The sequence below is a fragment of the Chaetodon trifascialis genome, chromosome 8 (genome assembly GCF_039877785.1).
Source record: "Chaetodon trifascialis isolate fChaTrf1 chromosome 8, fChaTrf1.hap1, whole genome shotgun sequence".
Taxonomy (NCBI): Eukaryota; Metazoa; Chordata; class Actinopteri; order Chaetodontiformes; family Chaetodontidae; genus Chaetodon; species Chaetodon trifascialis.
In genome coordinates this window covers 10,631,805-10,645,607 of record NC_092063.1, presented here as the reverse complement: position 1 = coordinate 10,645,607, position 13,803 = coordinate 10,631,805, and the positions used below count along the sequence as shown (strand labels likewise).

General features: G+C 44.5%; 1 protein-coding gene across 2 annotated transcripts in view; it reads right to left on the bottom strand.

Moving 5' to 3' along the window:
• The window catches only part of LOC139334847 (CCR4-NOT transcription complex subunit 3), a 38,175-nt gene continuing 24,372 nt past the window's right edge, over window positions 1–13,803 (bottom strand). Inside the window, exons 2-9 of one of the 2 annotated variants that reach the window (XM_070968064.1) lie at window positions 12,521–12,731; window positions 10,773–10,827; window positions 10,528–10,615; window positions 9,994–10,403; window positions 9,339–9,503; window positions 8,334–8,495; window positions 6,192–6,326; window positions 1–1,647 (exon numbers count right to left, since the gene is read on the bottom strand). In XM_070968064.1, the coding sequence (XP_070824165.1) occupies window positions 1,135–1,647; window positions 6,192–6,326; window positions 8,334–8,495; window positions 9,339–9,503; window positions 9,994–10,403; window positions 10,528–10,615; window positions 10,773–10,827; window positions 12,521–12,651 (1,659 nt within the window). In that variant the 5' untranslated portion in view covers window positions 12,652–12,731 and the 3' untranslated portion in view covers window positions 1–1,134. Of the gene's footprint in view, window positions 1,648–6,191; window positions 6,327–8,333; window positions 8,496–9,338; window positions 9,504–9,993; window positions 10,404–10,527; window positions 10,619–10,772; window positions 10,828–12,520; window positions 12,732–13,803 lie in introns of both variants that reach the window. The other variant, XM_070968063.1, reaches the window with a different exon arrangement.

Genomic DNA, 13,803 nt, shown 5'->3' with positions numbered 1-13,803 from the left:
ATAGTAATACAGTAATGGTCTCGCATTGTGAAATCTGCCACCCATATCACTCTTGGGAAATTCTTGCACAACCCATTTGATGTCCTGATGACTCGCTTTACCTTGTGTGACTCTGCCAAGTATGCGTGTACCTGTGTGTGTCTGTGTGTGTGTGTGTGTTCTGTGAGAGTGCGAGAAGGGGTAGGGGTGTTAGCCTGTGTCATGCCTCCGGCTACAGATGTTTGTCAAATCTGAGCGTGGAATGTTAACTAATCTCATAACTTATTTGAAGGTTGCATTATTGATCAAAAGTCACGTTTTACAGTTACCGTGTGCACTGCTAATACGTTTCGGGGCACACTGATGGTAAATTGTGAAATGGGGACCGCAGCCTTCAATTACTTCTGTGTTTAAGCAGGCCCGCAAATTCTAGGCCTATGTTCGAACAAAGCACCACAATGCTGTGTGCCAGGGAACTGGCTAGTGTGCACAGAGAACCTGTTTGAGATGTTTGCTTAGAGGAAGTTAAGTACCTGCAAATACCTGTGACATCCATCTGCTTATATTACATAAGTCTCCCCTAGATGAGGCGTATGTGTGTGCGTGCATGCGTGTGTGTGTATGGGTGACAATAGTGAAGAGTGTGCCTCATACTCCTCATATACCCGGTTCCCTTGCTACTACTGTTTATTTTCAGGTGTGTGTTTGCACAATGCATGCACATTTATTTTTTTAAATATATATTAAAGGTTGTGAGTTACACCACATACTCTTTAAAGAGTACAGTGTTCATATAAAAATAAAGATATAATGGAAAATGATGCACAAACAGGTGAGTATGATCAGTGACACAGTAGGTTGAAGATGTATATTCCAGTTTTCTTATCAATCTTTTTTTTTTTGTTAAAACATATTTGGTCCATATTTGGGCTGGACTAGGCTTAGGCTGGTTCAGAAGTACAGACCAATCAAAGGAAGTCTGAACCTGGATTAAGACCCTGCTTGTACCTGATGTCGTTACAAAATGGATCCTCATGTTGTTTCTCTACAGAGGGCCTTGTATCTATGTACAGCAACCTGTTGGCCAGTGAGCAGCAGGGTCCCTTTCATGACTCTTTACCAGTGGGTTCTGGGCCCTTTCTGCCCATCAGCCAGCTACAGGCCAGTGACGTACATCTCCATCCCATCATTGAAGGTGAAGATGGTGGTGGTGCTAGAGCTATTGGCCCCCTGTTTCACATCGCTGATGGTCTCATAGAAGTTTTCCCCACCAGGCAGGCCTCTTACAGGCAGGGCGGTGGGTCCTGAGCCCTGAGGTGCCGCTGGAGCTGCCTGCTGCTGCGGCGTCTGCTTCTTCCTCTTCAGGGTGGCATTGCCCCCAGCTGTGCTGTTACTGGTTCCCGCCTGCTCACGTTTCCGGTGGGTGTCGATAGTAGCGTATGCGGGGTCAGGCTCGGCCACTGCACACGTGGACCAGGACCTGTCTCCTACCGGCTCGTAGCAGGGCTCCTCCTGTGAACGCGCCTGGCCTTGCACTCCTCGGCCTCGGCCCCGTGAACCTGCATTTCTCTCTCCACCAAAGGAGCGTGGGAGGGTCTTTGATCCGTTGTTTTCCATAGGAGGTTTCTTCTTCTGGGTTTTACACACGATGGAGTAGGTGTCTGCAATCTGACAGGACGAGAGCAGAGTATGGTGTCAGTTAATGATACTGACCTACAGTACAACTCTATCCTACAGTCTGTGGGCGACAGCTCTTGAAACTGAAGGTGACTGTAATTCTATTTCATTCACGGCCTTGTTTCTATAAGTGAACTGCTATACAGCCTGCAAATGCTGTGCTGTGCTGGGATTTAAATGTCACTGTATCACATCTTTCCCACCTTTAAGTCTGAAGTTTCTGAATTAGCTATGAGTATATGCAGGCTTTCTATATTTATACACGTCTGTCTGCATGTATGCCAGACATTAAAGCAAAATACGTGAACATGAGAGTAAACATATAATGCCGATAACTTGGTGTGCAAATGAACTTGTGAGCATGGATTGTGTGGGCGTGTGCACAGTAGTTTGCACATGCGTTGACAGAGCTCGCTCTGTGCTGTAACCTGACCTACTTTGACGGGGTAGGATAAGACAGAGTAAACTGTGTTATCAGTCTGTTGAGGTCTAGGCAGGGAGACAGAGTTAGCTTTGCACTGGATGGACCTGTTAAAATTTCACCACAACTGCTTTGGCAATGGAACAGCAGGGTATGCTGTGAAAGATCTGGACAACAGCCAACTTGCTGGAAAGAAAAAAAACCTGCTAAGTGGTGCTCACTAATGGACTTTGCTCACATCTCATTTGCTTTAAATGTATGAGTCGGCATGCATGCATGCGTCTGTAAATACACACAGCATCCGCATGTTTGCGCTTACAGTGATGCATGTAAAATTTCATATCTAGGACACATAACTTAGAGGCATGTGTGAGGTCTTGTGGAGAATTTGGATAAACCAGTGCTGTGACCTTTGGCATTTCTGTGTCAAAATTCCACAAGGGGAGCATAAGAGCAGAGGATTGTGGGACATGGTAATGTTTACCTTCCGTGTTCACACCCAGACCAGCAGCTCTGCTCGAGTGGCCCTGAGAAACACTGGCTATGCAAACTCTCTCTCTCCCAAACACACTCGACAGATTAGGCTTGTTTTTGTTTCACTCCCAAAAACCTGAAACCTGAGAGCATAGAGACAACTTGAGACTCTGTTTTCTGTGTGCGTGTTCACCTTGCTTTTCCTTTCATGGTACCTTTACATTATATTTCTCATATGAGAGAAAATAGTAGTTAATCTGGGGAAATTAACTTTAAATACAAACCACTGCGACTTTAACTGAGTATCTCTCTTTCTTTCTCTGTCTTTCTCAGGCTGACCTCAGGTGACACTCGCAGCCTGGCCCCACAAATCTCTTGTGTGACCTTTTTGGATAAACAAAGACCCTGGCGTATGCTACAAGCGTGTGCACACAATGTGCGGTGTGTGTGTCTGTGTGTGTGTGTGTGTGTGTGTGTGTGTGTGTGTGTGTGTGTGTGTGTGTGTGTGTGTGTGTGTGTGTGTGTGTGTGTGTGTGTGTGTGTGTGTATTTGCAAGTGTGTGTTTGCATTTGTGCACACAGAATCTGCAGCTCTGTGCAGCAGAGGAAGGAAGTCACAAGATGATGGGGATTTCAAAACTGGGCTGCAGCTGTTGAGGAAGCCTGTGCATTGTAACCTCCTCCACAGTGCCTGAGCTCCTCTCTGTTATGTCTCCTCTGATACTGCTTTAGCTCTCTGCACAGGCCGAGGCTTTGAGAAGTCACGTTTAATTTCAGCATACACTGATTATCCATGGAAACACAACAGTATGCATGACTGATGCATCTGTGTGTGATCAACTTTATGAATAGCAAATATGGCACATGTTTCCAAACAGTCTGCTAGCAGTCGATGTTCATCTGGTGAGACATGCTTTGTGCAACGTGATTGGTTGCGGAAGGCAGCGCCTCCTAACAGCCACAAAGGGAGTGGAGCAGAAGGAGAGAGCGCCAGAGGAGAGGAGGAGATTTAGGTGGGAGTGGAAACTCAACACCTTTTGACGGCTGAAACTGACAAACTCCAGAAGACACAAAGTATATGGGCATGTTTGGGCAACAACAAACTCTCAAATGGAAAAACACGGCAACTGTGGGAGAGGAAAAGTTTGGAAAAGAAAAGAAAACAGGAAAGGAAGTCTGAAAGAAAGAAAAAGAAACTGCGAGAGAAAATGCGGAATGCAGTCAAGGCCAGCTGCTCTGTGTACCAGTCTGATTTGCAGAGGAGGAGTTTAACTCATGAGCCAAGCAGCAGAGACTTAACCCTTTAATCTCCACATACAGCATCTTCGGCTCAACGCTGGCTTAGCCAAGAAACTCACCAACAGATCAAAACTTGTAGGACCGCTGCTTTACTCTTCCATGCTTATCTTAGATTATCTTCTATTACACCCTGTGAACAATGCATTCATTCTCTGGTTTATTAATCCCACACTGCATGGAGTTATGTCAAAACTCAAACTTGATCTTCAGTCTTAAACATGAAAGAAGACTCCCCTGAGCTGATGAACATGATAATGAAAAGGAGAAGCTCAGTCAAAAACAGACTAATAATAGGCAGTGCAGTCTATTTCAGGGACAAACCTCCCTCTACTCATAATAACTGCCCCCAGCCCCCCCAGGCATGACAAAAGTTCCCCAACTGCTTGTAACTCTCAGTACGTAAAACTGGATCCACAGGAGAGCGAAGAAAAGGGGGCTGAGAGTGGAGAAGTGGGGGTGGAGTTGGTGCATGTGGAAGCACATGTGGTGGGGCGTGTGACATGATTGGCGAGTGGAGACTTCCCCTTCTCGCCACCAGACGTACTCTGCCACACACACACACACACACACACACACACACACACACATGCATGCATACATGTGTATATGTAGGTCAGTTTGCAGCTCACATGCCAGTCAGGGCACAACAATTCAAAGTGAAACTTAATCATTCGGCAGCAGGTTATACTGATGTCTGGATCCGACTGGTGAGTTGTGTGTTGGAGAGAGATATATGAGTTAGGGGCTGGGAGATTGGGGGCAGAGTTCAGGCAGGGGGGTTGGGGGTGCTGGATCCACACACAGAAATGATTCATTCATGGGGTTTGTGAATATAGCTTAGAAACAAGCATAAAAAATAAGTGTGTTCTTTCTCTTTCTCTTTTAGTTAGTTGATAACTCATTTTAAGAAGCTGGTCAAAATGAAAAATGTCTCAGCTCAGTAATATATTGATTTTTAATCCACATTTATGCCTTCATTTAACAGCAGAAAAGTATTAAGTTAGTTCAACATTCATATCTAGTGAGCATCCTTTAAACGGTGAGTGCAAGGCTGAATTCGCCGGACTTGTTTTGCAGCCAGACTGCGAATCCAACAAAGGAAAAGAGGAGACAGAAACAGAGGTCGCATGAAATATAATTTAAAGCTAAGTTACCTGGTGGGAATGTTACTATTTTTGCTTTGCTGTATTCAAAACAGCTAATAATTGTATCAGCAAAAGGTGAAAGAAGTTGTTTCTACACAGCGCTGAAAGCTTGTCCAGGGCTACTTCAGTGGTCGTGTTGAAGTTGGTAGAGTTTTAGCTAGCTTGTGCTAATAGGCCCAAGTCTTTTTACAGCGGCAGCCGAATTATATTAATTGGTACTGAACTTCTGTAGCGTTAGCTGTAACACTGCAAAGGTAAGAGAACACATGTCCAACCCACATTATTAACTGGAATATAGCACTGTTTTTGTTTTATCTTGTTCAAGGCCAACTTCAGAGTAAAAGCCTGCAAATATCTGACTTAATGCCTTCATCTAACACTTTTACCCTACGTTTACATGTAGCAGGGTATTATGGAAAACGGATATTTTGGCCCCTCCGTTTTCAAAAATAACATTGTGCACACAACATCATTTTCAATAAATGAAATACGCCGGATAAATACGCCGTCAAGCACATCATAACTATGCCAAACCTATGGGCGCGAGTGTAAACATAGGTCGCTCATATGACGTGAAGTATTCAGTCGCATGTTGTGACGTTTCGGAACCTAAAACGCCGTTTAACCCTGTTTACACGCTGACAAATAAATCCACTTTGGCTGGAGTTTTTAAAAATGATCGTTTTCCCGTGAAAAAAAAAAATCCGTTTGCGTGTAAACAAGAGGCCAAACTGCATGAAAACATGCGTTTTCCTTAAGTGTAAACGGGGTCTCAGTTTGGGTTAAAACTCATTAGGGTGGTTTTACATTAAATTGTTCATGGTTAAAAAATAACATTTTGACATAAGTTGATGCTGGTTCAATAATAAATTCTTTTGATCGTTAAATTTGAGTTACTTAGAGAGATCCATGCAAATTGTTACCTTTATTTTTTTCCCAGCTGAGCCAGTGTGTTCTTTTTTAGAGTGCATGTAACGTAACCTCTGGCCGTAAACAGAAACCTCATATGACAGGCGGGTCACAGGGCAGCGCTGTTATGACAGAGCGGCCAATCAAATGGGTGCCCCAATTGGTAAACACAGCAGTTACAAATCAGAGACCTGTCCGTCTGCCTGTAACTCCTTCCAGTCCCCTGTGGAGTGCTCCCTCCTCCCAACTATGACCACACACACATGCACACACACACTAGTGCACTACCTCCTTTGCGGTTGGGGGCGACGGGTGCCCCTGTCCGTTCTCTCCGCGGAGGGGAGGTGGGTGCAAGGTGATGATGTCATCTTCCTCTGGAGGCTTCCAGATGTACTGCTCCCCATTGCCCATGAACACGGCCTCCTGGTAAACAAAATCAATGGAGGAGCTCAGCCAAGCATTGCAATTAAGATCCGGATGTCTTTGTGCAAAAGTAAATTACACAATTACAATTTTTACACGGATGGAAAGTTGTGCTGTGTCTGACTGTGTGTAGGTCTTTCTTTCCTTCTTTCTTTTTGCGGTCCTTTGAGCTGCAGAAGTTTTCATGTGCTGTCTTGTCCCAATGGGTAAACAGTGACCAGCAGTGTGTGCAAATTGTGGAGAGAGAGCATGTGTTCTGGAGGTCAGAGATATGGATGACCCACTTGCACTGTGGGATTAATGTGGACTGCTTTTATCAAATTTAGTCAGTGCGGCTGTTATCTGAATTATTGACATAAAAGTGTCACTTCTGAAGCTTTTCTTATGATAGATATCCCTTTCTGCAATATCCACCTATGGTAAATGATCTGCTTTTTACTTCTCTCGAGCTTTCATGTCAAGATCCAAACAAGCGAATCAGCAAGTGGCGCTGTCAAAAAGAGAGTTGGTGCTGGAAGTGATCCTTGAGTGTGTATCTTAAAAAAAAAAACAACTACTACTTAAAAATGACAAACTAATTATTAGATGGCTTGTTGCATCGTACAAGCCGTCAGTGGACGAAATGCCTGCTTGGTTGTTGAATTTTCAGACAGAGTTAATCAGTTGCTCCTTGATGGCTGGCCAACTTTTCCACAAGGTTTTATGCAAATTCAGTCAAACACATCCGGATGAAAGACAGAGAGATCCGCTGATGCAAAAACATAAACCCCATTTCACCTCTTTCTTCTCACTAGTAGGTATATGTGATCCTTTTCTGAAAAACAACAGAAAACTGGCTGCCAAATACAAAAAAGGACCTCATGATAAAACAACAACCAATTGTTCTTGCTAATTTTTTTTTTTTTATCGCTGCTGGTGATCAAAAGCAATTAGAAACCAATTAGAAAGAAAGTAGTTTTGTGTGCACATGCGACCGAGGATGATTAAGCTTTTATGTGCTCCTCCTGTGCAGTGAGGGTGAGTAATAGAAGCTGGGGCAGAGTAAATGGCTTCAATATGTGAACATTATTTATCCCCACACCGGCTGCTGGCTACCTGTTAGCTGTTTCTAGATAGACTTGCTGATAGATTCAACAGGAACACACACACACACACACACACACACACACACACACACACACACACACACACACAGGCAGTTTGGCAGCCTGCCAAGCTCTTACATAATCTATCCCTCCACTCTTTACTCTGGCTGCTCTAATACGTTCTGCTGCACAGCGCATAGGGGCAAACAGGAGGAAGAAACACACACACACACACACACACACACACACACACACACACACACACACACACACACTCTTTCTCTCTCTCTCTCTCTCTCTCTCTCTCTCAAGGATTTGGCGAGCACTGATTATAAGTGCAGGTCAACAACTGGGCTGAAATCCACAGTTAAAACAAAACAGTTTAAACAGCATTATCAATCTCCTTAAATCAGTGACACAAAAGACAAAGTCACCTGTTTAAAACTCTCCCAAACAAACACACATGGAAAGCCACACACACATTCAAGAAAAATGGACATGTGTGCCAGCTAACCCACGGAAAGGCTGATCACCATCCGATCATTGTCCCTCCATTTCCCTCCCAGAACTTCCCTAAACTGTGGCCTTGACTGCTCTCAAACACATCCCAGCTGGCACATGCAGCTCTATTATGTAATTAAAACATAGAAGACAAATACCTCAAAAATACGTTAATGAGGGTTGTTAGTTTACAAGCTTAGAGTGTGCTCACATACACTGACAATTCATGCTAATAATAAAGTGCGCATTAAAATCTGATAAGAAAACATCAAGACTAAAGTAACACCAGTGCTCTGCTGTTTGTTTGTAGACAGTGCCCTCTAGTGGTGAGCAGGCAGACTTACAGTGTGCTATGGTGGCTGGTTGGGTAATGCAATGCATGAAGTTGATTCGGACCATATTGATCCGATGATTCCTGTACCTTTGGGAAGGAGTGCAGGTGAAACGGCTCCAGCGGTTTGCGTGGAAACTCCTGACTGCGATGAAGTGGAGGAGGAGCCGCAGAGGGTGAATCACTCACGCTCGACTGGCTGTCTGACTGGCTGTCGGCCCCGTTATTTTCCTTCCTGTTTGTCTTGTCAGCCTTGATGTATTGAGTCACCGGTGAAAACATTACATACAACACTTTGAGCCAAAGAACACAGCAAACAGCCCACATAATCAAGTGTATTTGGGACTTCTCATGCGTGTCGGAGAAGTATTTTTGACCGAGCAGGACATTTAAGTTGGTATTAGCTGACTTTTCTTTTTTGCCTTCGAATTTCATCTAGAAGCAAAAATGAAGAAGTTGTGTGTTACAATGCAATTTTGGTGAAATATTCCACTCAAAGTTTAGAAAATCCACCTCCTCTTAACACTGTACACATTAAGCTAATGTAAGCAATTCCTGTTATACAAGATATACTGTATGATATATTGGCAAATGTACAAAATCCTAACAAATACACAAGCTTAAAGGCTAATTACCCGTGTGAATCATTTCCTTTTGAGCCATCATCCTACCTCCATCTACCACAAAAATTATGCAGCAATACTTGGCTTTTAAACCACCACCAGTCATATCAATCAAAGCCCACTTCTTCATACTGATTAATGTCACACAAACACCTACTTTAGTAGCCACAGATACTGTCACATGACAGATAAACAGGACCCGGCATGAGAAGTACATAGATTGCATCAAATCAAATCACCCAACTTTCTGAACAAAACATCAGTTAATCTTATCTGTTGCTCATGTGAAAGCACATTGTAGAGTACCGCGACATCCTGTCTGTGAGTACACAGTGGACTTCTGGCTGGAAATACTACAGTTTGTTGCAGTCTACACACCAACAGCATACTTAAAGAACCTATGAGTTGATGCAAATTCAAAAATTCAACAAACATCTCAAGTAACTTTGATGAAAATGTATGCATACTTTACCTTTCTGAACTTCCGTATGGAGGCATACTCAGCTGCAGTTTGATCTTGGATGGCCAGGGAGTTGACAGAAGACAGAGGAGACCTGTTGACCCCACTCGCACCATTACCTTTTCCTGTCATCAGTCCGTTAATGGTGCCGTTCCCTCTGCCGTTCCCTCTGCCACCCTTTGAGGAAAAAAAGACGAAGAAACACATCAGCTTTTGCATTATCAGAATTTTCAGTTATTGTCCTAAATCCAAAAATCTGATGCAAAGCACACTAAACAAGGTCCAGCCAATGACAGTGCACAGCTGCAGGTCAAGTGCTTCAGACCCACAAACACAAGCTGATGATGCAGGCCATCCACAGACAAACAAAGAAAGAAATGTTATAGCTGTTACACTAATTGCCTGCACTTAAGTACCAAACTCATGTTTTTGTGACATCTGCAGGTCTAAAATGCTGCTGCTTTTACCTCCCTTTTCCGTAGGCAGCACAGGTTAGCGTGTGGGATTCTTTTAGTAACAGCAGTGTAGTAGAGAGTTTTGTAGAGAGTTTTCTGCCTGATGGATGTGAATCACTGGGTGTGCGAGTGGCAAGTCAATCCCAACGGGTGCTTCACATTCAAATCGTAATGTAAGTTCACAGTTGTGGATTTGTGTGTTATGTACGCACATTCCCGTTCCCGCTGCGAGCTCCGTTGGCCTGAGCTGGGGGGCTCTGGGCAGCTCTGATTGTAGCCGGAGTGTTGGCTGATGTAGGTGGTGGGGCAGAGGGTGCTTTGGGGCCCGTGTCACCTTCCCGGACGCCTACACTTTCATACAGGCCGTCATCCAGGCAGTGGGTGGGGGTGGGGTTGTTCCGCAGCCCCACCTCGGTGTAGGTGTGGTCCCTAGCCTCCCCTCCTCCTCCTCCACCTCCTCCCCCATCTCCTCCTGTTTCCCCTCCTCCCCCTTGGCCAGATCCCTGGGGACTGGTGGGGATCTGGGGAAGCTGGCGCCCATGGGAGGGCCTCAGGTCTGTCTGGGAGCGCCGGCTGTGGAGGAGCAAGAGGTCCATACTTGCTGGACGGCTCTTACTAACAGCTGCACAGAGGGGAGGAGGAGGAGGACGGGGAGGAAGAAAGCGGTGGAGAGGACAGGACTGAAATAGTAATAGCTCAGGGTTGTATATCATATACTGCCGCATACAAACTCACTCATCACTTACAGTTTCCATTGCAGGGAAAGCGATTGATCTCATGCAGCCTGGTGTCAGATTTGCTCATAGAGTTCAGCTTTGGATGTCGAAGGGTGCCCTGCTGTCACAAACACAGGGACAGGTTAATACAGGACATAACACACGTATGTGCATCTGTATACACAACCAGCTATTCAGGCAGAGAGGATACATGGAAAAGAGCAGAAGGAGATGGAGTCACAGGGTGGAGGGAATAAAATGAAAGCGTGTCTCACCATATTTACAGATGTCCCTTTCTCTCCAGCTGGGGGGTGCTTGCTCTTGCTTTTTCTGACAACATCAAAGTGAGGAAGGTCAACGGGAGCCGGTGGACAGAGAGAGAGAGAACATACACACTGAGCAGATAGATACTATTGGCATCCAACCCTGGTTAGGGCATGAAAGTCCTTGGTTAATAACAAGAGCCCAGTCAAACAGTGAGTGGAGCATGACTCAGTTTTCTTTTGCCTAAGTGGAGGGTGTCCTTCACTGAGAAGCTTTTTCTTTGATAACTCCTTTTCACGATAAGACCAAGCAAACTCCCAGTAATTATTTTGTAGTTTCCATTATGCTGATTCCCTTTGCCATTTTTCTTTACTATCCTCTGGTCTTGTGCAACAAAGCTATCCACCATAGTGTTAGGTGGATCCCTGGAGGTATCTGTCGCTATAGGAAACTGTTGATATGGTGAGAGAGAGATGAAGCAAGAAGACAAAAAAATCGCAGGTGTGAATGTGAGAATTGCTCTACCCCCTCTGCTTCTCTCTCACAACGGAGTTTGAGCCTCTCGTATAACGTGAGGTCTTACTGCTGCAAAACATAATGAAGGAATAAAAAGCATTTCTGGTTTGCAAACAGGTGCAGGAATCCAACTTATATCATTTCAAGCAATTTGTGTAAGTAACACAAGTTGCTTAAAATATTAACAGAGCATAAGGAGCACCATGGTCAGCTGTGTGAGATCCATGTTACTAGAGCTGGCTATTGTCTCCTCCAGTGAGCTGGAACTCAATCCTATTCGTACAAACATATGGCCATCATACCCCAGGGGGACCATGAGCTCCCCTCGGAGATGTTCATAATAACATGGCACAGGAGGCGGTTTAAGGTAAAAATGTCATGAAGGCATGAAGACATATGAAGAATGGCATCATTCATTTAGCAGGTTTTAGATTAAGGTCTTATAAGATTTTGTAATCCTTGGAATCTAAAAGAATCGATGCAGGAGGGGTATTTTTAAATCAATAGTAGGAAATCAATAGTATTAGGCATCTTTCCAGGATCTGTAGTATTTGTACATGAAAAAGGGACTCTGAACTGGTGAACTACTTAACACCCAGGCCCTCTATGTTACCGAGATCCCGTTGGGGGCATATATTTCATTCTTAAGATCTTAACAATAGTGTGATTTTACTTCCATGACATGAGCTGGTTTGACATTTCTCTACATCCTTATCTGTGTATCCCATGGCAACAAAGCCACAGTGCAGCTTGTGATTGGTCCCCGAGGGTTCTGAAAAAAAAAAAAAAAGAAAAGAAACCGAGGCTGTTCCATTGCTCTTTCCTGGCTCAGAGTCTGATCCTCTTTAAACCACAGGGTGCTCCATTGGTTTTGCCTGCTGAGGAGTCTGCTTAAGAGGGGTGACGTGAGGCTGCTCTGACTCTGGCCTGTCTCCTTGGTGTCCTGTAAACATCATTTCATCTGATCTGACACTCGCAGCCATTAACATTCATTACTGCCACTCTGCTCAGAGCGGGGGATAAAAGAGATGGAGAGGGCGGATGGAGGGAGGAGAGAGAAGGGAGGAGAAGAGTTCAGAAGAAGTAAGGACACATAAAAGAAGGAGTGGATGATGAGAGTGATCTGGGAGGGCACGGAAAGCTGGCAGCAGAGATGATAAAACTCTGGCTGTTCTATTTTTTTATTTCAGTCCGCCCCTACTTTTTTTTGTCCACATTTCAAGTCACGTGACCGTCCTCCTACCTTTGGCAGCCAACGCAGACGAGGACGATAAGGATGGTGACCACAAAGGCGGATGCTGCCGCGATGGCTCCCAGGAGCAGCAAGTTTTGGTAGGTTGGGTCCTCGACATTTGTCCCTTGACTATCATCCATGACATCCACTCCCTCTCGCTTCCTCACTCACTTCCGCTCAAGCTCAAACTCTGCCACACAGACCGTCTGCTCAGGAAAACCTGCAGACATGAGTGGTGGGAGAAGGAAAAGAAAAAGGTGCAACATATGAGTGACATGAGAGGAAAGAACGAACTGCAGAGATGCTGCAGCGAGCGAGGTGTGAAACGGTGTGTGTGTGCTTGGTTTGCCTCTGGCTTTTTGTCACTGTCTCTTTCTGACATATCAGTTTCTATTTTTGACTCACTAGGAGAATAATGCACAGAAAATAGAACACCTTATGAAGCAGCCGGTATGAGCATGCCAAAAAAGGTTTCATCACACTCTTTCTTTTTGTTGTTAAAAAAAGATCAAAATGATACCGTAACATTCATTTGACTAGCCAGAGAGTTTAACAGGAAAAACCTACTGAGCTCCCCAGAGTGGTGTCTCAGTGACGGAAGGACCAGATCCACTGCTGCTACACTTCATTTCCTGGCAGAACACTTTCTTTTTTAGTTCCAATCAACAATGGCTAAAACGCTCAAAACAGGATTTTTTTATCATTTTTTTTAAATGTGGTACATATTGTAGTAAGTGTTGTTACTCCAAACAAGGAAGCGCTTTCACCTCTTTTTTCCTCTTCTACCTCTCTGACACCCAAGGGCAAATAAACCCTCCACAACCACCCACTCCACACACACACACACACACACACACACACACACACACACACACACACACACACACACACACACAAGAGGGTTTTCATCACTTGTGGGGACATTACATAGACTTACATTCATTTCCTGGAGACTTATCCTAACCCGAACCACTATTTGCCTATTGCTAACCCTACACCTAACCTAACCTTGCCTAACCCATAACCCTATCCTCAGGCTTCACCCTAAAATGTAATGATTTACATTGTGGGGACCTGTATTTTGTCCCCACATGTGACGGTGTCCCCACATGTGAGTAATACATGTGCACGTACAAACACACACACACACACACACACACACACACACACACACACACACACACACACACACACACTCGATTCATGTCAGACAAAATTATCACTTATTGCACTTTTTACTCCACATGATTTATATGACAGTCGCAGCTAATATACAGTATATTTTGCAAAAT